Consider the following 22,516-nt stretch of genomic DNA (forward strand, 5'->3'; position numbering starts at 1 on the left):
TGTGTCTTGTTGCTGTGCTCAGTCTTGCCATGGTGTATGACTTTTGACAGTAAACTGTCTTCAGCAACCTCACCTTGTTAGCTGAGTTTGGCTGTTCCTCACCCAGTTTTATTCCTCCTACACAGCTGTTTCTGTTTCAGTTAATGATTGTGTTTCAACCTACATATTGAATTGATGATCATTAGCACCTGTTTGGTACAATTGTTTAATCGTACACCTGACTATATGCCTACAAAATCCCTGACTTTGTGCAAGTGTACCTAGAAGAATTGATGCTGTTTTGAAGGCAAAGGGTGGTCACACCAAATATGGATTTGATTTAGATTTTTCTTCTGTTCACTCACTTTGCATTTAGTTAATTGATAAATATAATCTATTAACATGTCTATTTTTGAAAGCATCACTGTAAATTGTCGTGAACAGTGTGGACGGATTTGTGAAAAAGGTTCGTTACAGAATGAAATGTCGGTCCAGAAAGTGTACACACACACACAAGGGTGTGTATATATATATATATATATATAATATATATATTATATATATATATATAATATATATATATATATATATAATTTATTTAAACAAACCATGATGGTTTATTGAAACGTGCTAACATCACCTGTGTTTAACAGCAGATCTGAGGTACGTTTTGGTAATTGTAAGACATTGCTTAAAACTTGCAACTAAACCAGTAAATCACCGGGAAGAAAATAATAATAATAATAATCCTTTATCTGCATTAAGACAAAGTAGTTTGTCCCCCCCCCCAAAAGTGAAATTATTCAAAACAGCTAAACCGTGTCTAAGAAAACTTCTTCACATGCATTTCAAAATATGACTCAAATCTTCAGATATGTTACTTATACAGTTTATTGAATTTTAATATACTTTGAATGCCGTTCTAACAATGCTCATATTCTTTTAATGAATTTTGTAACTTATTTTTGTAATAATATATTAAGTGAAGGTTTAATTTCTGTATTTTAATTCAATTTAATTACATTGAATTGGGAACCTTTGATTCTGCTTTATACAATATTTAATTGAAATGGGTGTAACTGTGTAGGACTTTAATCTTCCCTGAGACAACTAAAATTAAATCTTAAAATATACCTCACACTAGAAAAATAAAAAGGGGCCTGTGAGAATTCATATCCTCCCCACTGAAAATACTCAAGACAAAAGTATACTCTGCATTACTACATTCAGTTAACAGTGCGTCTGTTTTATAAAATAAATAAAACACAAAGACACAGTGAACATACTATAGGCTACATTTATTTACAATAAATGTAAAGACCAACAGTTTTGATAAATAACAAAAAAAGTAAAATTGAATTAATAAAATCTAATTAACAAATACATGAAAAGAGAAATACCTACTTACATATTTACAGACTTCTCACTGTTTTAAGAGCACGTTCAATTGATAGGCAACAAACAAAATAATAATAAAGTTATATCGAAGATATTCCATTAACTTTCAGAATACTTTAGTTATTCCACAAATCAGGATGTCTGACTAACTCTGTATTCTGTGTTAATGTGAATATTCTGTTTATAGAACAAGCATATGGAAAACAAAGCATGTTTAAAACTAATTTAACAACTGCATAACTTTCCTTAAATCAAGCTCCACTTAGCAATACAGCGGAATTTGGAACAGTGCGATTTCATAGTCATTCTTCCAATAACACAATGACGGATTCCAACAAGTTATTCATCCTGCAGCGTTTAAAGGTTATTCAGCACTAGATCTTTCAACACTTCTTGTATCCATTTTTATCCAAATGCATATTTTTCTGAAATACTTCTTTCGTTTGGCATCATCTGTCCACTTAACTTCATGATCAGCTTGACAACAAGTCCTGCCTGTTAAAAAACAACAGGACGATGAACGGTTTATACGGTTTTCATTTTAAATTCAGTGCTCAAAAATCAAAGGTTTTTAAATGTGATGCAGTACATATTTCCAACAATATCCACATATTTATTAGATCCAGTGCTGTGATGAAACATCACACTTGTATATAGTCCTCAGTTAAATTATCCTAGGATAGGTAGCAAAGCTGCAAAACTTTCTATTATCATCAAGCAGCTCCGAGAAAGAAAAAAAGAAAATATACTGAACATCAAAAGAAACTTAACACTTATACTTGAGCATCAAAAGAAAATTATCATTTATATATTTGGATAAAATTCTAGATGTGATCAAAAAATTACAAACTCTGTTTTAGAGCAAGTGCAGTGACTTGTTATTATGCGGATTAACAATTGACATCACAAAGGTGTTGCAAAATGATGTGTCAATCTTGGGCAGGTGTGGTGACTCTTGGTCTCCCAGTTCATGCTCTGTCATTGATAGAGTGTGTCTGATTATACCATTTCACCAGGTTTGAAATTGCTCGCTGCGAGCACCCAAGATGGTGAGCCACAGTACGCTGCCCTAGTCCAGCCTCCAACATGCTGATTCCACATCAGACAAGATTATGTTATAGAACAAACCTAAAGGATTGCTTATTTTTGTGCTACGCATCACAAGACCCATACCAAAAATGAAATGCATATTGCATTAAAAATGTAGAACCGAGTTTACAGTAGATGTTACTGGAGCCGTCTACTTGTCCTTGTTTTTTTCCTATCTCTGGAGGATGGTTAACCGTTTTTTTTTTTTTTTAAATCACACAGCTTTTATGCTTTTTGTTTTAGGACTGCCCCCTGCTCACTCAGACAATGCAAACATCAATGCCACAGCTTTACTGCAATATGAACTTCAAATTAAAACCAAAAATCTCTAGTTGGCATACATTTCTTTATTTTCTATTGGTCCTTGCGTTATTATTTTGATGTTGTGCGACAGCTTTTCTTAACACAATACTTGCAACAAGATTACAGAAGTTCATTTCATTCTCAGTAAAATTGTGATTCTTCAATTTGCTGCTGGAATTTGTGACATTTTGAACCACGTACAGTGTTAACTGAGGCAAACTGGCACTTTCCTTCCCCTACCAGGCATTTCACACTTGGAACATACATTTCCAAAATGTGTTCTCTTTTGGGTCGTTGTTGCAATCATAAGCCAGTTTTATGCCAGTTGTTTCTATTTGTTGACATGCAATTCCACTGTAAGCAGTGTTGTTGACAATGTACTTTGATCACCTGTTATTTACATAATGATTAGATTAAAACAACCGCTATGTTTTTACCTGTTTGGTGTGCACTATGAAACTCATTTTATTTTCCAAGCTGTGTACTTGAAAATAATGATCTGCCTCTCCCAACTGCCACATAAAGGAGCCGTACTTCAGACTAATAAGCAAAGCCTGGAGATGACAATAAATACAAGAAATAAACACATTAAAAGTTTATAATTTTATAAATACAGTATAATCATAAATCTCGAAAAACTACTCACTTCTAAATCTTTTGTAGTCATTTTTGTATTACTTTAGTATAAATACATGTTAATTTGGATTCATATGTTGTTTTTTTCTGACTTTATGTGAACGAAAAGACACACATTTGCCCGTTTTCCCATTGGAAATAGTGATGTTTTGAAATATCACTGTCCTGGTCACAAAAGCAAAGTTTGTGGGGAATAATAGCCATTTTCTATACTTTTGAGGCATAAGCAATTAGGAAATAACACTTACTACCCAGGAACAACAAAAATAATAATAATTGTTACACGGTGTTATCTCTACTCCAATACAAGTATGGAAGTTGTCAGTTTGTTAATATGCTGTGTTACAGTACTTGCTGAATAACATATTACTAGTTTGGAACCTCTGAATCTGAAAGAGACAGTAACACAAGGGAACATGGACAAATTGCATACATGAATGAAATATACACACACACACATTGGCTCTCAAAAGTATTCACCCCCCTGAATCTAAATGAATTTAATTAGGAGTTTTTGCCACTGATCAACACAAAAAGTCCATAATGTCAACATGAAAAATAAAATCTACAAATTGTTCTAAATGAATTACAAATATAAAACAGAAAATAATTGATGTCATAAGTATTCACCCCCTTTGCTATGACACACCTAAATAAGCTCTGGTGCAACCAATTGTCTTTTGAAGTCACATAATTAGTTGAATGGAGTCCAGCTGTGTGCAAATAAGGTGTTTCACATGATTTCAGGTTAAATACACCTGTCTCTGGGAGGTCCCACATTTGGTTAGTACATTTCCTAACAAAAACTACATCATGAAGACAAAGGAACATTCGAAGCAAATCTGGAATAAGGTTCTTCAAAAGCACCAATCAGGGGTAGGATATAAGAACATTTCCAAGGCATTGAAGATCCCCCGGAGTACAGTAAAGTCCATTATTAAGAAATGGAGAGAATATGGCACAACTGTGAATCTGTCTAAAACAGGCTGTCCTCAAAAAAGTATTTTAAAGAGTATTTGGGCGAGAAGGGCACTAGGTCAGGGAGGCCACCAAGACGCCTACGGCAACTCTAAAGGAGTTACAGTCTTCCAAGGCCTAGCTTTGAGACACTGTGCATACAGCAACAATAGCCCGGGTGCTTCACAAAACTGGCCTTCATGGGAGAGTGGCAAAAAGAAACCCATTGTTGAAAAAAAATAATAAAATCTCACATCAAATCTCAGCTAGATTTTGCCAGAAGGCATGTGGGAGACTCTGAGACCAAGTGGAAGAAGATTCTATGGTCTGATGAGACCAAAATAGAGCTTTTTGGCCTCAACTCGATGCGCTATGTTTGGCACAAGCCTAAACCCGCACACCATCCTGAGAACACCGTGAAGCATGGTGGTGGCAGCATCATGCTATGGGTATGCTTCTCTGCGTCAGGGTCTGGAAAGCTCGTGAAGATAGAGGGCAAGGAATGGATGCAGCAAATTACAGAGAAATCCTGGAGGAAAACCTGCCGAAGTCTGCAAGAGACCTGGGACTTGGGAGAAGATTCATCTTGCAGCAGGAAAATAACCCCAAACATACAGCCAAAGCCACACTGGAAGTGGCTTAAAAACAAAAAGGTCAGTGTCCTGGAGTGGCCCAGTCAAAGCCCAGACCTCAATCCAACTGAGAATATGTGGAAAGAGTTGAAAATTGCTAGTTCACCAAAGGTCCCCATCCAACTTGACGGAGCTTGAGCAATTTTGCAAAGAAGAATGGGCAAAAATTGCAGTGTCCAGACATGCAAAGTTGGTAGAGACTTATCCAAATAGACTCATGGCTGTAACTGCAAGTCCAAGGGGGGTGAATACTTGTGTACATACACAGTACCAGTCAAAAGTATAAGTACACTTGCTGGAAACTAGTTTTTTTTCATAATTGACAATGTTTTACATCATATACGTTTCTGTAAATACTTAAAAACTTTGAGGTGTGTTTCGGGTCATTATCTTGCTGAAGAATGAAGGACTGCCCAACTAGCCGTAATCCTGATGGAATGGCATGCCTCTGAAGTATGCTATGATAGCCATGCTGGTTGAGCTTGCCATGGACTTGGTAAAGATCACCAACTCTGTCACCAGCAAAGCAACCCCAGACCATGACACTGCCTCCTCCATGCTTGACAGTGTGAACCACACATGCAGAACTCATGCGCTCACCCTCACTGCGTCTTACAAATACTCAGCGGTTGGACCCAAATATTTCAAATTTTGACTCATCGGTCCATAAGACCGACTTCCACTCCTCAAACGTCCATTTCTGTGTTTTTTGGCCCAGGCAAGTCTCTTCCTCTTATTCTGCACTCTTAATGGTTTATTTGCAGCAATTCTTCCAGTTAGGCCAGCTTCACGCAATCTCCTCTGAATAGTTGATGTTGAAACATCTGTACTTCTAGTAGCATTTAGCTGAGCTTGTATTTCAGGAGCAGTTAATTGCCGGTTTCTCAGACTTGTGACTCGAATGAACTTGTTCTCTGATTCTGAGGTCACCCTTGGCCTGCTTGACCTCGTTTGGTCCTCATGAGTGCTAATTTCTTCAAATCGTTTGATGGTCTTGGCCACAGCAGTTACAGACACTTGCAAAGTTCTTGTGATTTGTCTTAAAGATTGACCTTCATTTCTTAAAGTAATTACAGGCTGTCTTTTCTTTGCTTAACTGAGTGTATTTTGCCATTTTCTGCTCCCTTACATACAGGAATGACAAACTTGTGCCTATGCTACTTATATTTATAGTAATCATGGACCCTCACCTGTTAACAATAATTGGTGACAAAAGGTTAATTAGGTAACATGCTAGTTAACTCAGAGAACATCTAACAAAGACACTTTTATACTTAGGCCAGTGTTCTAACACCATGTTATACACATTTCAGACTTTTAACTGACTTGGACTTCAGACTGAAATCCCCTTGCTTTGGGTGACCACTTCATTGAAGTTGACAAGATTTACATTTTCATTTAAATTAAATTTTTGAATGCAATTCACTTATGATTATCAGCTTATATAAGTACACGTATCAGTTAGTCTGAAGTTTTGTTATGTTCCCCCAGATACCTTGGTTTCCATGTTCATAAGGAGTAATCCTTTTGTATTGACTCCCACATACACTCGGATGACTTTGTGATTGCTGGAGCTGGCTTTGGTGAACACCTGCCCTGTAAAGAAGGCTGCTCCATATGTGGGAATATCCCAGCAGTTCTGTAGGAAGAGGCGTTGCAGGTGGTGCATCTCTTTACTGACACCCTCACTGGTACTGAGGTTCTGAAACAAAAAGAACTTGCACTATATCTACTAGTGAAACAGAACTTACTTTTTTTTTTAAATCTGGTCTTATTTCACAAAGATAGGCTAACACCAGTTTATCAATCAAATCACTTTGAAAAACCTTAACTAATGAAACGTTTGTAAATGAACCACGTCTGGGTCTATCATGCACATATCTGATGTGTCCCATTTTTTTGTTATACAAGGTTACACATTTACTGCCTGTACATTATGTTCTACTGTAACATACTTGCTAGCTGCCATTTCTCTTGCCCTCGAGTATATAGGCAGGCGCACACCACCTGGTTTTTGTATTTGATTTTCTGCACCATCCTCTTCCTGGTTTCTGACACTTAGTAAACAGAGAATCAGAGAGTTTACACACCTAATGGTGTGATGCAAATATACAACTAATTTGTAAACTACTTCTACTTTAATTTAAAATGAACAGTACAAACACAGCTTCAGTAGCATCAGCACCATCGACAACTCTGAGGCTTACTGTTTCAATTAAAGTATTACTTACTGATAGCTTCAAAGCAATGACAGAAACAAAATAACTACAGTAACAGGTTACAAATCTAGATCTGTACACATATGCAAGCAAGCAATATCTTTTTTTGTGTTATGTATATGTTTGTAACATTACAGTACCACCCATTACAACGTTTATTCTCCTTCTCCCCCTTTGTGTGTTGAACAAAGGGATTACTCTATTACCCATCACCTTCTAGCTCCAAAGCTTAAATTGTATGTACACATATGGAATAAGTTGTAGTTAATCTTTTTTTTTTTGTTAAAGACTTATGACCCTTCTAAAACTCAACTTATTATCTGATGGATTTTTTTTTATTTTTATTTTTAAATAGTAGTAATGTGGACTGAACATTTAATGAACATTGATGTTAAGACACACAAATATGGTTGAGCCATACTAATCCACACCAGTGCTTTAGCAACTCAGAGACATAATTTGTCCTATCCCATCATCAATTAAAATTTAAAATACAAACATCTACAATTTGAAATGCAGTTTTTAGATCACTATTGTTCTTTCGACTTTTTACTAACGTGTTGTTTTTTAGATTGTATTAATGTATTAACAAAGCATAATAACATTATTTTAAAAACTCACCTTGTATTCAAGAAGGATCTTATTTGTCCAATGGGGTGCTTTGCTTTTTAGTTTGGTGATTGGCACGATAGATTTCAGATTTTCTTCACTGTTAAAATAAAATAAAAATGACAGCTATTAGTCAGGATTCGGTCAATAGCCTTTCATTTTATTCTTTGATAATTTGTAAATGCTCAAAATCACGAAATGGATATTTTTGTTTGCGATTGACCAAATCCTGATTTTATTTTTTTTGTAAATAAACCACAACAGGCTGTGCAGTTCCCATGATATACCACGCCAAGGGCCTTTACCACCTCAGAAGTGGTACAGACCTATAACATCGGAACCGCATGGCCTGAAGTGTTTTATGCTAGGGATGGGACAGTGTAGTCAAATACACGAAAAAAAAAAAAAAACTAAATTCTAATAGCATATCACATATTTGAGTACACAAACTTATATTAGCTAGTTGTAGAAGCAAACGAGTCTTCTTTTTTTTTAAATGCTGATGACTGACAAGTGTTCAAAGTCTGTGTTAAACCCTGCGCGTTCATGTGAATGAGATTGGCATGTTGAATGTAAGGATCCTAATTAATCATGCAATGCTTGTAACAGCAAATTTCTACAGTAAACATATTCTGTTTGAAATTGTTGTCAATTTTGTTGCCTTGTTTTCAGCTAATGGAACAGATCCCCCACTTGAGTTCCTGTGTAATGACTACGCACCAGCTAACTTTAAATTTGTACACAAATCGATACAGCAACTGCTAGAAAAGAAACCTAACTTTAGTAACATTGAAATTAAAATGCTAATTTAGCTTTATGTTGAATAAAAAAAAGACATACTAAATGCTAAGCAGAACACCGCAGTGACTGAGAAAACAGTGTGGAAGTAGTTTATTTATTTTTAACTCTGTGGAGTACAATGTAAAACACCTACTGTTGACTTTCTTTGAATGGACGGAGTAACGTCAACATTTACACTGACCATTAAAAGTACAACCAGGTATGTTACTTGTTTTTAATTATTTACAGTTTATTGGATAAACCAAGTAACTTGAACAAAGAAATCTCGTTTTGGACATTGTTTGTACACTTCGTGAACCCGGCCGACCTCCGGAGTGAACTTAAACTTTAGTGGCTTAGTTTGTATGCTGTCTGCTGTAGTACATACGTATTTGCCCTTTTATTCTTTACTTCGGGAAATGTTAGCCCCCATATATTCGAAAAGAAAACTATTCAAAATTCCCATCCCTAATTTATATCGCTTATAACACGGCTTCCTGTCATTTGGGGTTATATAAATAAGTAAAACACATTTTAAATTAAGACAAAATCAGAAACCTTTATTGTGTATACATCTGCAGTGTAACATAGCTCCACATTTAATTTAATTCAATTTAAATGTATTGTTCATGTATTAAAAATGAATTGCGCATCTACGTTTACTGTGAATTTCTGCATCAAAGTAGCATCTTGAAACTAGAGAACTGAGCACAAGGTTATGATTTCCATAACATGACAGTAGATGTTGAACTTCATGCTGATTTGAACTGGGCTCTCGCCAAGATAAGAACCAACTAAGACTTAGCTTTGCAGTAAACTAATGTGATCCATCCGCATCTCCATCCATTTGCGTTGTTTTCCATTGATGATGTAGATATCCTTCTGTCTGGTGTTGATTGCTGAAGTGTAATGCTGGCTCCAGGGATCAGCTCATTTTGCCTCCTCAGTGCATCAGCACACACAATGGCTGCGATTCTGGCTCTGGGGATCAACCCAGTGAGGTCTCCCCAGCGCATCAGCATGACAACCGTCTGGACTGAGCTAAGTAGGGTACATCTCTGGGGTCTTCAAGTGGGCACTTTCCATCCTCGGTGTTTTGTTGACTATAATGTGGATGGTCTGGGCAGACTTTCAAATAACAATGAGGAAAACAGGAGAGCAGCAGCAATGGATGCTGAAGCCGGATCTTGAGGCGAGTTTGTGTCGTCATTATATGTAAGGCACACATATTCAAGTCTGTTTTCATCCTTTCGGATCTCAAAAGATGTTTTTTTTAGTTGCTGGACACCCTCGTCACGCACTTTGCTGCATATAGATTGTCATATTAAAATACAGTACCTTAATAATTTTACCTCATAGATACCAATGGCCCTCGGTAAGGACAACCACTGCTTCATAGTCTCGTTTCAAGATATCTAGGGGTTTTACCATACGCAAACAGCCTGCATGTGCTAACTAAAACCTTTTGCTAAAAAAAAAAAAAAAAAAAAAAAAAAAAAAGCAACACCACTATGGAGCTTATTTATCAGTTCCCATGGCTGCACAGAGGATTCGGTTTTTCAGTTTTACTGAAAACCGACTGGATTTCAAAAACAGAAGAAAGAGTTGATAAAAATAAATAAATAAATAAATCGAACTGATTATAACCAACCTGCAATCCTAGTCCCTACAGCTAAAACTACTTTTGGGCAATTGAAACAATGGGATTGAACAACAAAGTTTGCTTTCAATAAGTTAAAAGTGCATAGGAGGACCAACGGACACCAATCAATTACTGTACATTTAAGTGTAAATTGGTCATGATACTGAGACACTGTCTTTAAACAACCTTTTTTTAATTGTACTTACTTGAGGAATCCTTGCTTGTGCTTTTTGCTCTCATAGTTTCCATAGACAATCTGCAACAGAAGGCTGGCCAGTGTGATCAGCTTGCTGTCTGGTGATGGAAAGAATCCTTTCAGCAGGCTGTGTCGGGCTTCATCAAACAGGATAAGAATAGAAAGTGGATCTTCCACCTTTGGAATGAAAAAAGACACAGACCTATTTAATATAAACTTTTTACAGTAGAGGCACCTAATTTGAATTGAAGTATTAGTTCTTAAACCAAACAGGATTGCTTTTTTATTTATTATAAATGTGCAACAAAAGGATGAAAATGTAACACATTTTTCAAGCACCGTTCATCCATTCATACACCGAACGGACTTCCTGGATCAGCAGAATGCATTACATATCTTGCAGCGGCATTTCAATATGACACTATTCTGCTGAATGTATGTTATTGAGCAACATGGGCTACAAACGAGCTCAAACAACATGAAGGCAGTAAAACTGGGACATTAGCACCAAATACATTTTAAATATAGTGTAAGGTTTTTGCCTATGTATTGCCCTGACTGTTGCTTGGCATGTGGCCTGGAATACACCCGTGTAGGGAGTAACTGGCTTTTCATAACTCAGAATGCAACTGTGACCTCGGAGGGATGATTAAACTTTTGTTTATGCTTGAGACGCTTTTTTGAGCCTACATACAAACCATAAACAAACCAATTAAAACCGGTTCTAACTTACTTTTGTTAAAAGTGACAGGTTATAATTTTAGGTAAGTGTCACAGAACACATAGCAACACAGTACTGGAACACGTTGGCTTTTTCTGATAAACACGCACCTTGTGTGGGGCAGTGTCCACATCGTTCCATTGTTTCATCAGCCTTTGTTCCTTTCCATTATGCTTCCCATTTAAATGGTAAAGAAATCATTTAAACTGTTTACTGTAAGCTCCAAATCAATGCAGGGTTATCTTAAAATTAAGCTGTACATAGCTGGGGCACATCAGTAATTTGCAGTCACCAGCCCCGTCGTTCGACCTTGTGATGCATGGGTATAGCGCTGTGCTGCCTGTGATTGAGCAAAACTCATAGCATTGTTCTTAAATGTAACTTCTTGTTATCTGGGTTTCTGCTGACACTGGTAAAGTGAAGAATAAACGCAAACGTTACCTTTTAATGTGCTTTGTCTCACACCATGCATCATTCTAGAGAAATAAGGAAATTACGTAAGCTAGCTGTATATCTATGCTGTAAGAAGTAGTTTCTTGGCTCAGCTCAGAAACTAAAATCTAACATCTGCGCCATGCCGGCTCAGAAAAATGCCAACATCTGATGCCATGAAAGCTCATCTCAGCAGTAAATAACATCTCCACTGATGGCAGCTCAGAACACCATCATCTGAGACTTGTATACGAGATTAGTGACATATCGTATTTGATTTGCTTTGTTCCTGAATAAACTTTTTTTCACTGACTATCTGAAGATGGTTAATTATTTTTGAGAAGAAATCAAACAGTGTATATTATTGGGGATGTGTTCTGGTAAATTTTTATGAACGTTTATATGCTATGCAGGTGTCAGTGTTGAAATGTTTAGACCATATCTACATATACATACACACTATTTATATTACATTATCATGTACATTGACAGCCCTGGTTAGTATTTTCTAAGCAGAGACACCCTAAAAAAGCAAATAACGTTTGAACATCAAAAAGACTTAACTACAAATTAGTGCTGTCGCTCGATTCAAACTTTTGATCCGTTTTATGTGCATTAGTTGATTAACCGGTAGATTAATCCGTACACATTTTAAAAAGGGTTGGGTTTTTTTGTTTGTTTTTTTTAAACATAATGATCTTATAGCGCCTGTCCTGCATGTAATAGTAAACAATGAATAGACTTAATAGGGGAAAAAAAAATCCTGATGGGAATTTGGTCTTTAAAAGCAATTGTACTATTATTATTTTTATCTTGGTAAATGTCTCTTTGTTATTTGTACTGCACTATTGAAATGTACCTGGACTCCGACTCTATTCCTGCTGCCCTTAAGCAAGCCTGAGTTACGCCGGTACTCAAAAAACCCTCCCTCAACCCAGCTGGCTTGAGGGACTTGAGGGTGGGTGGTCTTTTAAAGGTGGAGGGAAGTGGCTGTGGTAGGGGCTCTGTCTAAAAAAGACAAAAGGAGAGGATGTGTAACAGAGTAGAGAGGGAGTTAAACACACTTACAAATGCACGTTTTATTTGTTAATTATTAAATTGTCATCTGCGCCTGGCAGGTGTTGTAAATTGAAGCCAGGTGCAGGGTTTAAAAAGTCGGCAGCCAGATTAGTCGGGGCTGCTGTGTGGAGAGCCCGAATGTGTGTGTGATCAGTTGTATCAACGTAAAAAGGTGCTGTGTGTTCTTTTTGCTGTTCGTGTTTATAAAACTGTGCATTTTCTGCTGGTAAACAGCTTAGCTGTCAGGTTTGTGACATATATATAGACATATAGAGATTGAATTTTTTTTCTGTTTCCAAACCTTTTTCTCAATGTCCAGCTGGAGCCTCACATCTCTACGTAAAAAGAGCTGTGGTGTTTCCCGGTGGGAATCCAGGAGCGTTAGCTCAGCGACGATCTCTCCCCAGTCTCGCACGTGCTGGAGCGGCTTGTGGTACGGCTTCAACTGAAGACCTGGTGTGAGAAACAGCACACACGTCATACATTGCACAATATAGACACTGTATAGTATAAAATAAACAAAGTTAAATCTTAGAGAAATGTTTCAATGAGAAGTATTTTCAATATTAACATTCTGGACTAAGCAAGAGGACACGACTTACATGGGTCTGTTAGTGGTTACTGTGGCAAATTTGTAATGTTCATTTATTCAAATATGGCGAGACTTTAATACTGCACTTTCCAGGATTGTCAGATGGAAGCAAACAAGACTAGTTTTGAGTGCAAAAACAAGAATGCAATTCTGAGTGCCTATCACAGTTCTCCAGTGGTTTCTACTACTAAAAGAATGCACACAGAAAAGTATGAGGAATTGGAAGAGAACTTATTACGTGGTTGTTTGGTTTTCTAGGTTACCGATTACCTCCTGATAATGTCAACTCCGCTTATTGTCACAATTACTGCTCAGTCCCTTTGGCTGCTATTCATTTACAGGACTACAAGACATCTGTGCTGAGAGACTGAGCTGTCTCGTACTGAACCACAGTAGTTAACATTAGGTAACAAAGAGGCCAGGATTCAGGAAAAGTGTCTATTTATCGCATGTAAATACCAAAATAAAATACTATATTGACTTTAGGTAATAAGTGGCTTATCGGAGCTACACCACAAAAAAAAATGTAACAGAGCGACGCACCAGTCTGCTCAAGCCCCACTACACCCCTGACTGGCCTAAAATATCTATTTACAATTAAATGTTGAAGTTTACAAAATGCAGTATGTGCTTTGCTTACTAAGGTTTTCAGAGCATATCCAGATAGTGAAGTACTGCTGGGCCTCCTCGGACAGCCTCATGCCCTCCATTATCTGTTGAACAGTGGTGTTATTTCCATGTTTCAGCTCCACAGACCGGTAGGACCCATCCATGCGGTAAATTCGAACCTTTTCATACTTAAAAAAAAAAAAAAAAAAAAGAAAAAAAAAAAAAAAAGGATTACATTTATTTGCTTTTTCATGTATTGTAAACCACACTTGCTAATATTCTACAACAGACCTAATGTCAAAAGTGTCCTTACTGGTTTGTTCATGGCCTGCTGGAGTAGCTCAGCTGTTTCCTCCCACTTATTCTGCTTATTCTCTTCACACAGTTGTAAAGGCGATCTTCCTTGCTGATCGAGAATATGCTGCAAACAGAAACAAGAGCAAGTTTGAAAACTTGTATACAAATCTATAGAATTTGCGATAGATAGACATTAAATATGTACAATTACCAAAAATAGCAAAGGCCAGATTTAACAGGTTTGATTTCATTTATTCAGCATCACCACTGCTTATATAATCTCAAGATAACCCTATTTTGCAAAACAAATTATGGAAAACTTCAGACATATGTCATAGAAGTAGTTTGTAGTGCTGTGTAGAGGTTGCAGTTCTTCAGATCTACCGACATTTTACGTTAAACAAGGCTGGTAGTTGGCTGGTCAATGTTTACAGTGTATGGTTTTAGTAGTGAACTAAATGCAGGCATTAAAAATATGGCAACCACTCTGTTAAATGGCATGCTAGATTACATTCACATGTGTCAATATGTTACCTGCTTGTTAAACATTGTTATTTTACACTGCAGTGAAACTGATTTGTAACTCACTCTGTCAGTTTCGGGATGCCGTAATAGAAGCTGCACTATTTCAGAGTGTCCTCCTCCAGCAGCAAAGTGGAGGGGGGAGCTGAGCTGGCCATTCAGGAGGTTAGGGTTGCACTTCCCTTTCTCTAGTATCAACCGCGTGGCCTCCACCTTTCCGTACCTGCACAAAATCAATGACAAACCAAACAAATGCTGAATACAAAGAGCATGATATTAATAAATTCATCTCCATTAAATGGAGATTAAATACTGTGAATGCATGTCATATTTCATGTACTTACCAACAGGCATAATGAATAGGAGCCCAGTGATCACTATCCAGCTTACTGACTGAAAACTCGCTGTCCAGGAGCTTGCTGAGTAATTCAGTATCTCCTTCACAAGCACTACGGTGAAGTGGGAAATCATCAACCCACTGATGCTCTCTGGATATAATCAAAGAAAACAGTGCTTTTCAGAGAGCATGCCTCCAATTTACCACGTATAAAACACACCAGTTTTTTTTTGTTTTTTTAAATTCTAAATAAATTGGACTCATTTAAGCCTGTAATACAGCTGACTGAATAGTAGACTAAAGCAAGGCTTTCCAACAGTGTTGCATTGTAGACAACATTATAATAGAATAATGCATAACTATTAAAAAAGCCCTGAATAAACCCATGATCACATGCATGTGGGTCAGAACCAGTTAATGGATGAAATGTGTTTAAACAGACAGGGGGCGGCAAGTGGATTTAAATCCAGGTCCTTCGGCAGGTTAAAGAATAGTATAAACCACACAAAAACAAAACAAACAAACAAAAAAACACAATTAGGCATTACTGGCACTGGAACCTCTCAAAAAGTCCAAAGATTCTCCTTCCCCTCCTAAGAGGGAAGTCCCTTCAGGCATGCTTATGCATGTTGTGCTATTGTGGATAAAGAGCGTGGAATTCAGTTGCCTGTGCTGCAAATTCAATCAATCACTCACTTGTCTTCTGTGACACTGCTCATACTGCGCTGCCATTTTTCCCTCTTTGGAATCTGGATCTTAGAATAATCTGGAGCTCCCAGACCAAAGTATGGGTTTATGACCACCTTGTCCACCTGTAAATACAGAAGTTACTCAATCAGAGTCTACATCAAGACTGTCAAATTTGATTGGGATTTCATTAGGCCGCGCACATCGGATCATGAATAATAATGGCTAGAAAACATGCACAGCATAAACAAGAAAAACAAATGCCTGCAAAAAAAAAAAAAAAAAAAACTAATTCTTAACTCATGAATGCCTAAGCCATGACTGAAACATGTTACCCTCTGCACAACAGGATGCATGCTCTTTTGGATATGTAGGGTTATATAAATATATTTATTTTTATTTCAGCCACCTACCCGATTTGTGTACTGGAGATCAGAGCCGTAAAGGGGATTGTAAATGCACATGTCTGCTTTCTCCAACGCCATCATTTTACTCTTGATCTCCAGAGCAGTGTAGCCCATGTGCTGTGTGCCTTCTGACTGGCTGGTGTCGTTTGTGTAAGCAGGGTTGCTAACATTGGTTCTGACCCTCTCTGCAGGGGCCGGTCTGAAGAGAGCTGGTATAGCATGGGATACATTGTGCTGTTCTACAAGCCACCTGTGAGGAAACAGGTTTACAAAATTGAGCAATTAAACAAAGCCATTTATTTTAATTGTTTTTGACTTTTAAATAGTCAACAAATGGTAAAGATGAGACACAAAAGGGTCTACATACAGTACAAAATGAACTGGTTAATATAACTACTCCCCACTGGTCATTAACACATATTGCCAGTTCCATTGGCATGTAATTCTTTATTTTCAGCTTCGCAACAATGCTGTTAAATCTCCTATTAGGTATGCATAGGAGCCTGTGTGGTTCAGTGGTTAAAGAAACGGGCTAACCAGCAGGTCCCGGGTTCAAATCCCAGCTCAACCGCTGACTCATTGTGTGACCCTGAGCAAGTCACTTAACCTCCTTGTGCTCCAACGTTGTTGTAAGTGACTTTGCAGCTGATGCATAGTTCACACACCCTAATGTCGCATCTTGTAAAGCGCTTTGTGATGGTGGTCCACTATGAAAGGCACAATATAAAGATTATTAAAGGATATCGCCAATCTGCCAAGGAAAGAGTCTCACCGTGCGGTTCTCATTAAACAAACCATTTTTATTACAGAAAAATTTAATTTGATCAAATTCAAGTCAGCACCCCCCTCCCCCAATGCCACTTTAATTGAATCGTACTTATCCAAAGCGATTAACATTCTGGCAGTGATGTTTGAGAAGTGAGTGCTGGTTTCACTGCAGACTCGCATGATGTCTTGCAAGCAGTAAAAACTTGGACTTCCAGGGCAATAAACACTCTTGCTGTTGTCTGCAAATCAAAGAGATTACAACTTTTTTTTTTTTTTTTTAAACTTATTTGAAAACTTGTTTAATTTAACATTTTTACCAGTATTATTTTATTTATCAGGACTGCACCAAAATGTATAATCCAAAAACACCAAAACATACAGTTCCTCACCTTTAACTGTAATTGGTACAATGAAAAGTGATGCTTGTTTTCCTGCATTCTCTCCAAGAGAGAACTTCTTTATGTGCACCACACGTTTACCTAGAGGGATATGAATAGGGCAACAACAGACAGTAGGAATTATGAGAAAGTAGATCACAGAGTCCTACCGTGACAAATAAGGACATCCAAGGGTAATTAATATACCACCACAATGGAACTTTTTATTTTTTTTAATGTAGGTTTTGAGCAGACCCACTGACATTCAAAGTGTTGCATCTCAGGATTCATTTGAGCTAGAGACATGGTTTTGGTGTAATTCTGTTGCAAATTTCTTGGTCAATAAAGTTATACAATTAAAGAATAACACATTTCCAGAGACATAATTTGCTTTATTACTTCACCAGAAAATTATAAATGCTGTTCCTATCTCATAATCTTTATGTGTGTTAAATAATCCAACTATTTTCTCCAAGTCTGCCTGACTGATATCGAGGAGGCAGTTGCAAACTATAATTCCTATTTGTCTGCGATTACTGATCATGCTTCCCCTCGTAGAACTCGGACAACATCTCATGGCCATTCCTCTTCCTGGGATACAGATCAGAGATTTGAAACAAACTGGGTGCAGACTTAAGTGGAAATGGAGGTCTTCTGGTCTCACTGTTCGCAAGAAGATGTGAATTTCAAAAATGTATGAAGATCAAAAATTGTTCTACCTATAAAATGTGCTACTATTCAAGTGTATCTACAAAAAGAGGTTGGTGTTTAGAACTTCTACAACAATAATACTCCATCCTAAAGAGAATGCAACTGCATCTTCAACATCCTCACTAAATTGTGATGATTTTGCTAATGAACGTCATTATGCTAAACAAAACAGATTGAAGTAAATGGACAACTTTATTTCATGGTGCAGTGCAGCTTACCTGAAACCATACTGACACAGATTCTGTCTCGTATCTCGAGTCATAGACCCCACTCTCCACAATTAAAAATAAAAACAATAAATAAAACGGGAGAAGAAGAAACCACACAACCTGTTGTTGCGTTATAACAGGGGCTTGAGCTGTTGCCCCACCTTTTTTTTTTTTTTTTTTTTTTTTTTTTAAAGTAAGCCCATTCCCCAGTTGTCTGTGGTTCTTTGACAGGAAACCACTACATTTTCTTGCAGCAAACAGTAACATGTTTTCAATACTGAACTCGCCGACAGTGGCTACATTAAGTCTAGTCTATACAGTAGAACTGCCATTTAGCTAAAGCAAAGGGGTTATATATATATATATATTTAAAGTCAGTGTTGGTATGCAGTTTTAGTTGTCAGTTTTTGATGCATGAATACTTTAAGCAATTCTGCTGATACACATTACTAAGACCCTGTGTAAATCGCGATTTCGTGGGCTGAGTGGAAATCGTGAAATTAGCCCAGTACCGTGAAAATGGATGTCTCTAAAAAGGCAAAAATGTGTCTGCAGCAGATCACGTAAAGCAGTATCCAGCAGGAGTTTTACACAGTGACGGAAAGTAAGCTCTTCTGTACATCCTGCAACATTACCGTAGATCACTACCGAGTCAGCTGTTGAGAAAGGCAGAAATCCAAAGCAGTACTGCGACTACTTTACTTCCAAAGAAACAAAAAAACGTGACTTCCATGTTCCAAAAGTCTACTGAAAACCGTGAAGCACGAAACACAGTAAATTCTGCCTTGACAGAGGCGTTTGTTTGTGCAAATATCCCTCTTGAAAAATTGGACAACCAAAATTTACGTAGATTCTTCAGACCGAGTGTAGTAAATGGAGCGATTCCTTCAACAGCCCAGCTGAGATGTGAATACTTAATGAAGTTGCAGAGCATCACATTATGGAATTGGTAAAACAGTCTTTGCTTGTCAGTGGTCATTGATAAGTCAACCGATGCCCAAGATCAGTATTGGTTATGCATTGTAGTTATTTTGCAAGACCTAAATGGTGAACATGCATCTGACATACTAAAATTGAAAGCTGTCCTTGCAGATACACTTTACCTACAGGCGGTTAATTACACCACCGTTTCACAAGCTATTGTAAGTGCTTGAATAACTTTGACGTTGATATTGATGATGCCAGAGCATTTCTCTCTATATTTAATGTTGAAAAAAATTATAATCTGTACACAATTTATAAAATAGTTTTGTGCACATTCCGTAAAATACAATTTTACCCGTGACACTGCGGTGAATTTTAAAGAAAATTCTGCGATTTTCACAGGGCCTTATACATTACAGCAGACACGGATTAGAATAATTGTGATGCAGTACAATTCATAACCAGTAAACAGAAGGAATTAGAAAATAGTTTTTGCACAGTTCAATACCTTGTGCATTACAGTACAGTACTAAAAACCATTAAAAAGACAGCACTTGCCTTTGAACCCTTGGTTGTTAGTGGATATGGGTTTGGTTGTCTCATGCACGTACTCCAAAATGGACCTGGAGGTATCTCCATCCCCATGAATTTTGGTTCCTAGTAGCACTTTTTTCCTTTTCTTTTCCTTTCCTTCCAATGGAACTTCTAACAGAAGAATCTAAAAATAATCCACAATTATCCCTGTAGATTGGGGTAGCCCTTACAGATCATAAAGTCATGCACATTTTCATTTTGTGTATGTTTTCTTTTACCAGGGGAGGTTGTCTATATGAGAATACAACAATCTAATTCAAACTCTTAACACTGAAGAACCCATTGAAATAGACCACCTAAAAAAATAAAAAATATTTGGCTTGCGTGTCCCCTCCAACAGACCTCGGTTTTGATTCCAGGATTTTCTGGCTCCCAGAAATCCATGAACTGGACCACATGATGCTAGTGTAATGTACATTACAATGTGATATAGTTGACTAGCGGTTTAAATAGTAATATCTTGAACTTCCATATCATAGGTGAGGGGTGCCTGAATAGATCTTATTAAAGAGACCTTCTTACACAGAGCAAGGGCACACTATACCTAGACAATTATGGCTTTATACATTTCATTTTGATTAAGAGTCTTGTTGACAATCTTTTTACTGATTTACAACCTTAGGCAAGATGAAACCCACCATGGTGCATCATATCACATACTGCAGTTTCCTGTTTCAAAATGTACAGTTCAAGTGTATTTTGGTAAAACTTTCCAGTTTTTACAAACTTTTTTATGCTCCAACTTCTCTTTACATCAATTTGCTTTTATATTAGATTTAAATGGTTTAACCCAACAGTAAAGTTAATAAGATATGGTTATTAAGGGCTTTTACCTGACATTGAAACCTCTGTCAAACTTTCATCATCAAGATTGAACAACTGGTTCCAGAGATTCAATAGCTCTGCCAGTCAGGTTTCAGTACTGTTACAATAAGTTATTTCACATACTGTGAATATAAAAAAATGAATATGCGCACTTTAACTATATAGCATTCAGGCAAGTGGTTTACTGTACCTTTTTTTTTTTTTTTTTTTTTTTTTTTTTTTTAACTAGTAAGAAATAGTTTGTGTAGACCGAGTAGTTTAACATAAAATCTATAATAGAATTACTGTGAAAAACAGCAAAGCTAAAAACAACATTGGGCAAACGTTGTTCTTAGAAGCTTACTTCATAAGCCTTTGCTCTATATTCTTTGGAGTTGAGACTTGCAGTATTCTTTGGTCGAATCACAACAACAAACACATCCTCCAGGTTATCCTTGTTGCCCATGGTGCTTGAGTGCCTTCAATTCCCTTTAGGCATCATTAAGACTGGTTTACTGACGTTCACCACACCTAAATAAAAATAAAACAAACAATGTTACACTACAAGACCAGTTTTCAAAACAATAGTATTAATTATGACCAACACATTAAAGCTACCCCTTAATCTTCCACAAGAGGCTACATTGAAGGAACATGATCTCAAAAAGACAGTTAGTTTGTTCATAGTTTCCTGTAACACTGGAGATTTGAGGCAGACACACTGAACTTTCAATGGAACTTTTTTCATATTTTTTTTATTTGTTATCCCCATGTTAGTAGTCAAAGGTCAAAAACTTTGAATTGGGTAATTATAACATGCAATAAAAAATACAAATATGTCCAATAAATACCAACACGTCACTGTGTGAACACATTTACAGAATGCTGATGTTTGGATTAAAGGCATATTGCTTTGAAATGTGGATGAATAAAAACTAAAGATAAAAACTTAAAACAAAACAAACGTCAAATGTAATTATTTATGTTTGCATAGTCATTTACAAAAGTTTAAGTGAATCAGCTCTGAAATGAAACGCAAAGGCCCTTCCCAACAGTAGACCCTCAGACTAAGGAGAAAACTGTAACAAGGGTTCTGAGAAGATCCAACCCTTCCCCCTTGACTAGCCAATCAATTTGACAATAAGACAATTTGCCCTAGACACTGCTATTTAGAGCTTGATTTAAAAAAAAAAAAAAAAAAAAAAGTCTAAAATCCTTTAGGGAGACAATTTCGCACTATTATTATTATTATTATTATTATTATTATTATACATTAAAATATTTTCAAGACTCGATGTACATTTTATGTAATTCTAATTTGCAATAAGAGGGCACTATGTAATTCAGCAGTTTCTAATACCAAAACTATTTTGGATTGGATAGGTTATGGCGTGAGACCAATCCACAAAGATAATGTTGCACTGATCACTGTTGCACTGTGCGCTTTTGTTTATGTTGCATATTACACACGCACACAACTTCATCTTATTCGTTTTGTATTATTTTGTTTTCGGATTTCAGGGATGCGAATGGCACTTTGTTTAAAACTCTAATTTACTCATGCATCGGAAAAACCGTTTATCATATGGGAGGAGTTTTTACAATTATTTACGAGGGGAATATAACTATATTTCTATTCCACAGTAGTCCACTACAGTATTCAACACAGCTGTCAGTGTCAGAACAGATCAAAGCCTAAATGACTTGCACACGACATTTCTCTCTATTTAGGATTAAACAGCAGTATGAACAGTACGCCGATTTAAAATCGTGTTCTTGTTACATTACGGGTGTTGGTTACACATTTGCAGCTAATTAACTCATAACATATCTAAACAAACTAGAATTGTTTACAAATATAAACAACATTCTCAAATAACAAAACAGAGTACTTACAGTTGAAGGAGAAACAGAAAGCATTCAGCAAATATACATAAAACGACTACATCTTGAAAAACAAAAACAACAACCACACGAAACAAAGTTTCAGACTTCCAACAAGCAGCCCACCCCTTCTTGCTCTTTG

At 36.8% G+C, this 22,516-nt stretch overlaps 1 protein-coding gene across 2 annotated transcripts; it reads right to left on the reverse strand.

The window, feature by feature from the left end:
- Positions 1–1,306: 1,306 nt before the first annotated feature.
- Positions 1,307–22,516, reverse strand: LOC121315019 (krev interaction trapped protein 1-like). Of its 2 annotated transcripts, XM_041248868.1 has the most exons (17): positions 22,387–22,516; positions 20,855–21,021; positions 19,651–19,810; positions 17,261–17,350; positions 16,981–17,110; positions 16,110–16,353; positions 15,706–15,821; positions 15,017–15,160; positions 14,739–14,895; positions 14,167–14,274; positions 13,885–14,041; positions 12,954–13,105; positions 10,451–10,617; positions 7,835–7,922; positions 6,490–6,696; positions 3,207–3,323; positions 1,307–1,872 (listed from the first exon to the last, which is right to left on the reverse strand). In XM_041248868.1, the coding sequence occupies exons 2-17, from the start codon at positions 20,954–20,956 to the stop codon at positions 1,783–1,785; spliced, it is 2,229 nt and encodes a 742-aa protein (XP_041104802.1). In that variant the 5' UTR covers positions 20,957–21,021; positions 22,387–22,516; the 3' UTR covers positions 1,307–1,782. The 2 variants fall into 2 exon arrangements, with proteins under 2 accessions (XP_041104802.1, XP_041104803.1); XM_041248869.1 differs by lacking the exon at positions 6,490–6,696.

This window comes from Polyodon spathula, chromosome 4 (genome assembly GCF_017654505.1).
Source record: "Polyodon spathula isolate WHYD16114869_AA chromosome 4, ASM1765450v1, whole genome shotgun sequence".
In the NCBI taxonomy this organism is placed as follows: domain Eukaryota; kingdom Metazoa; phylum Chordata; class Actinopteri; order Acipenseriformes; family Polyodontidae; genus Polyodon; species Polyodon spathula.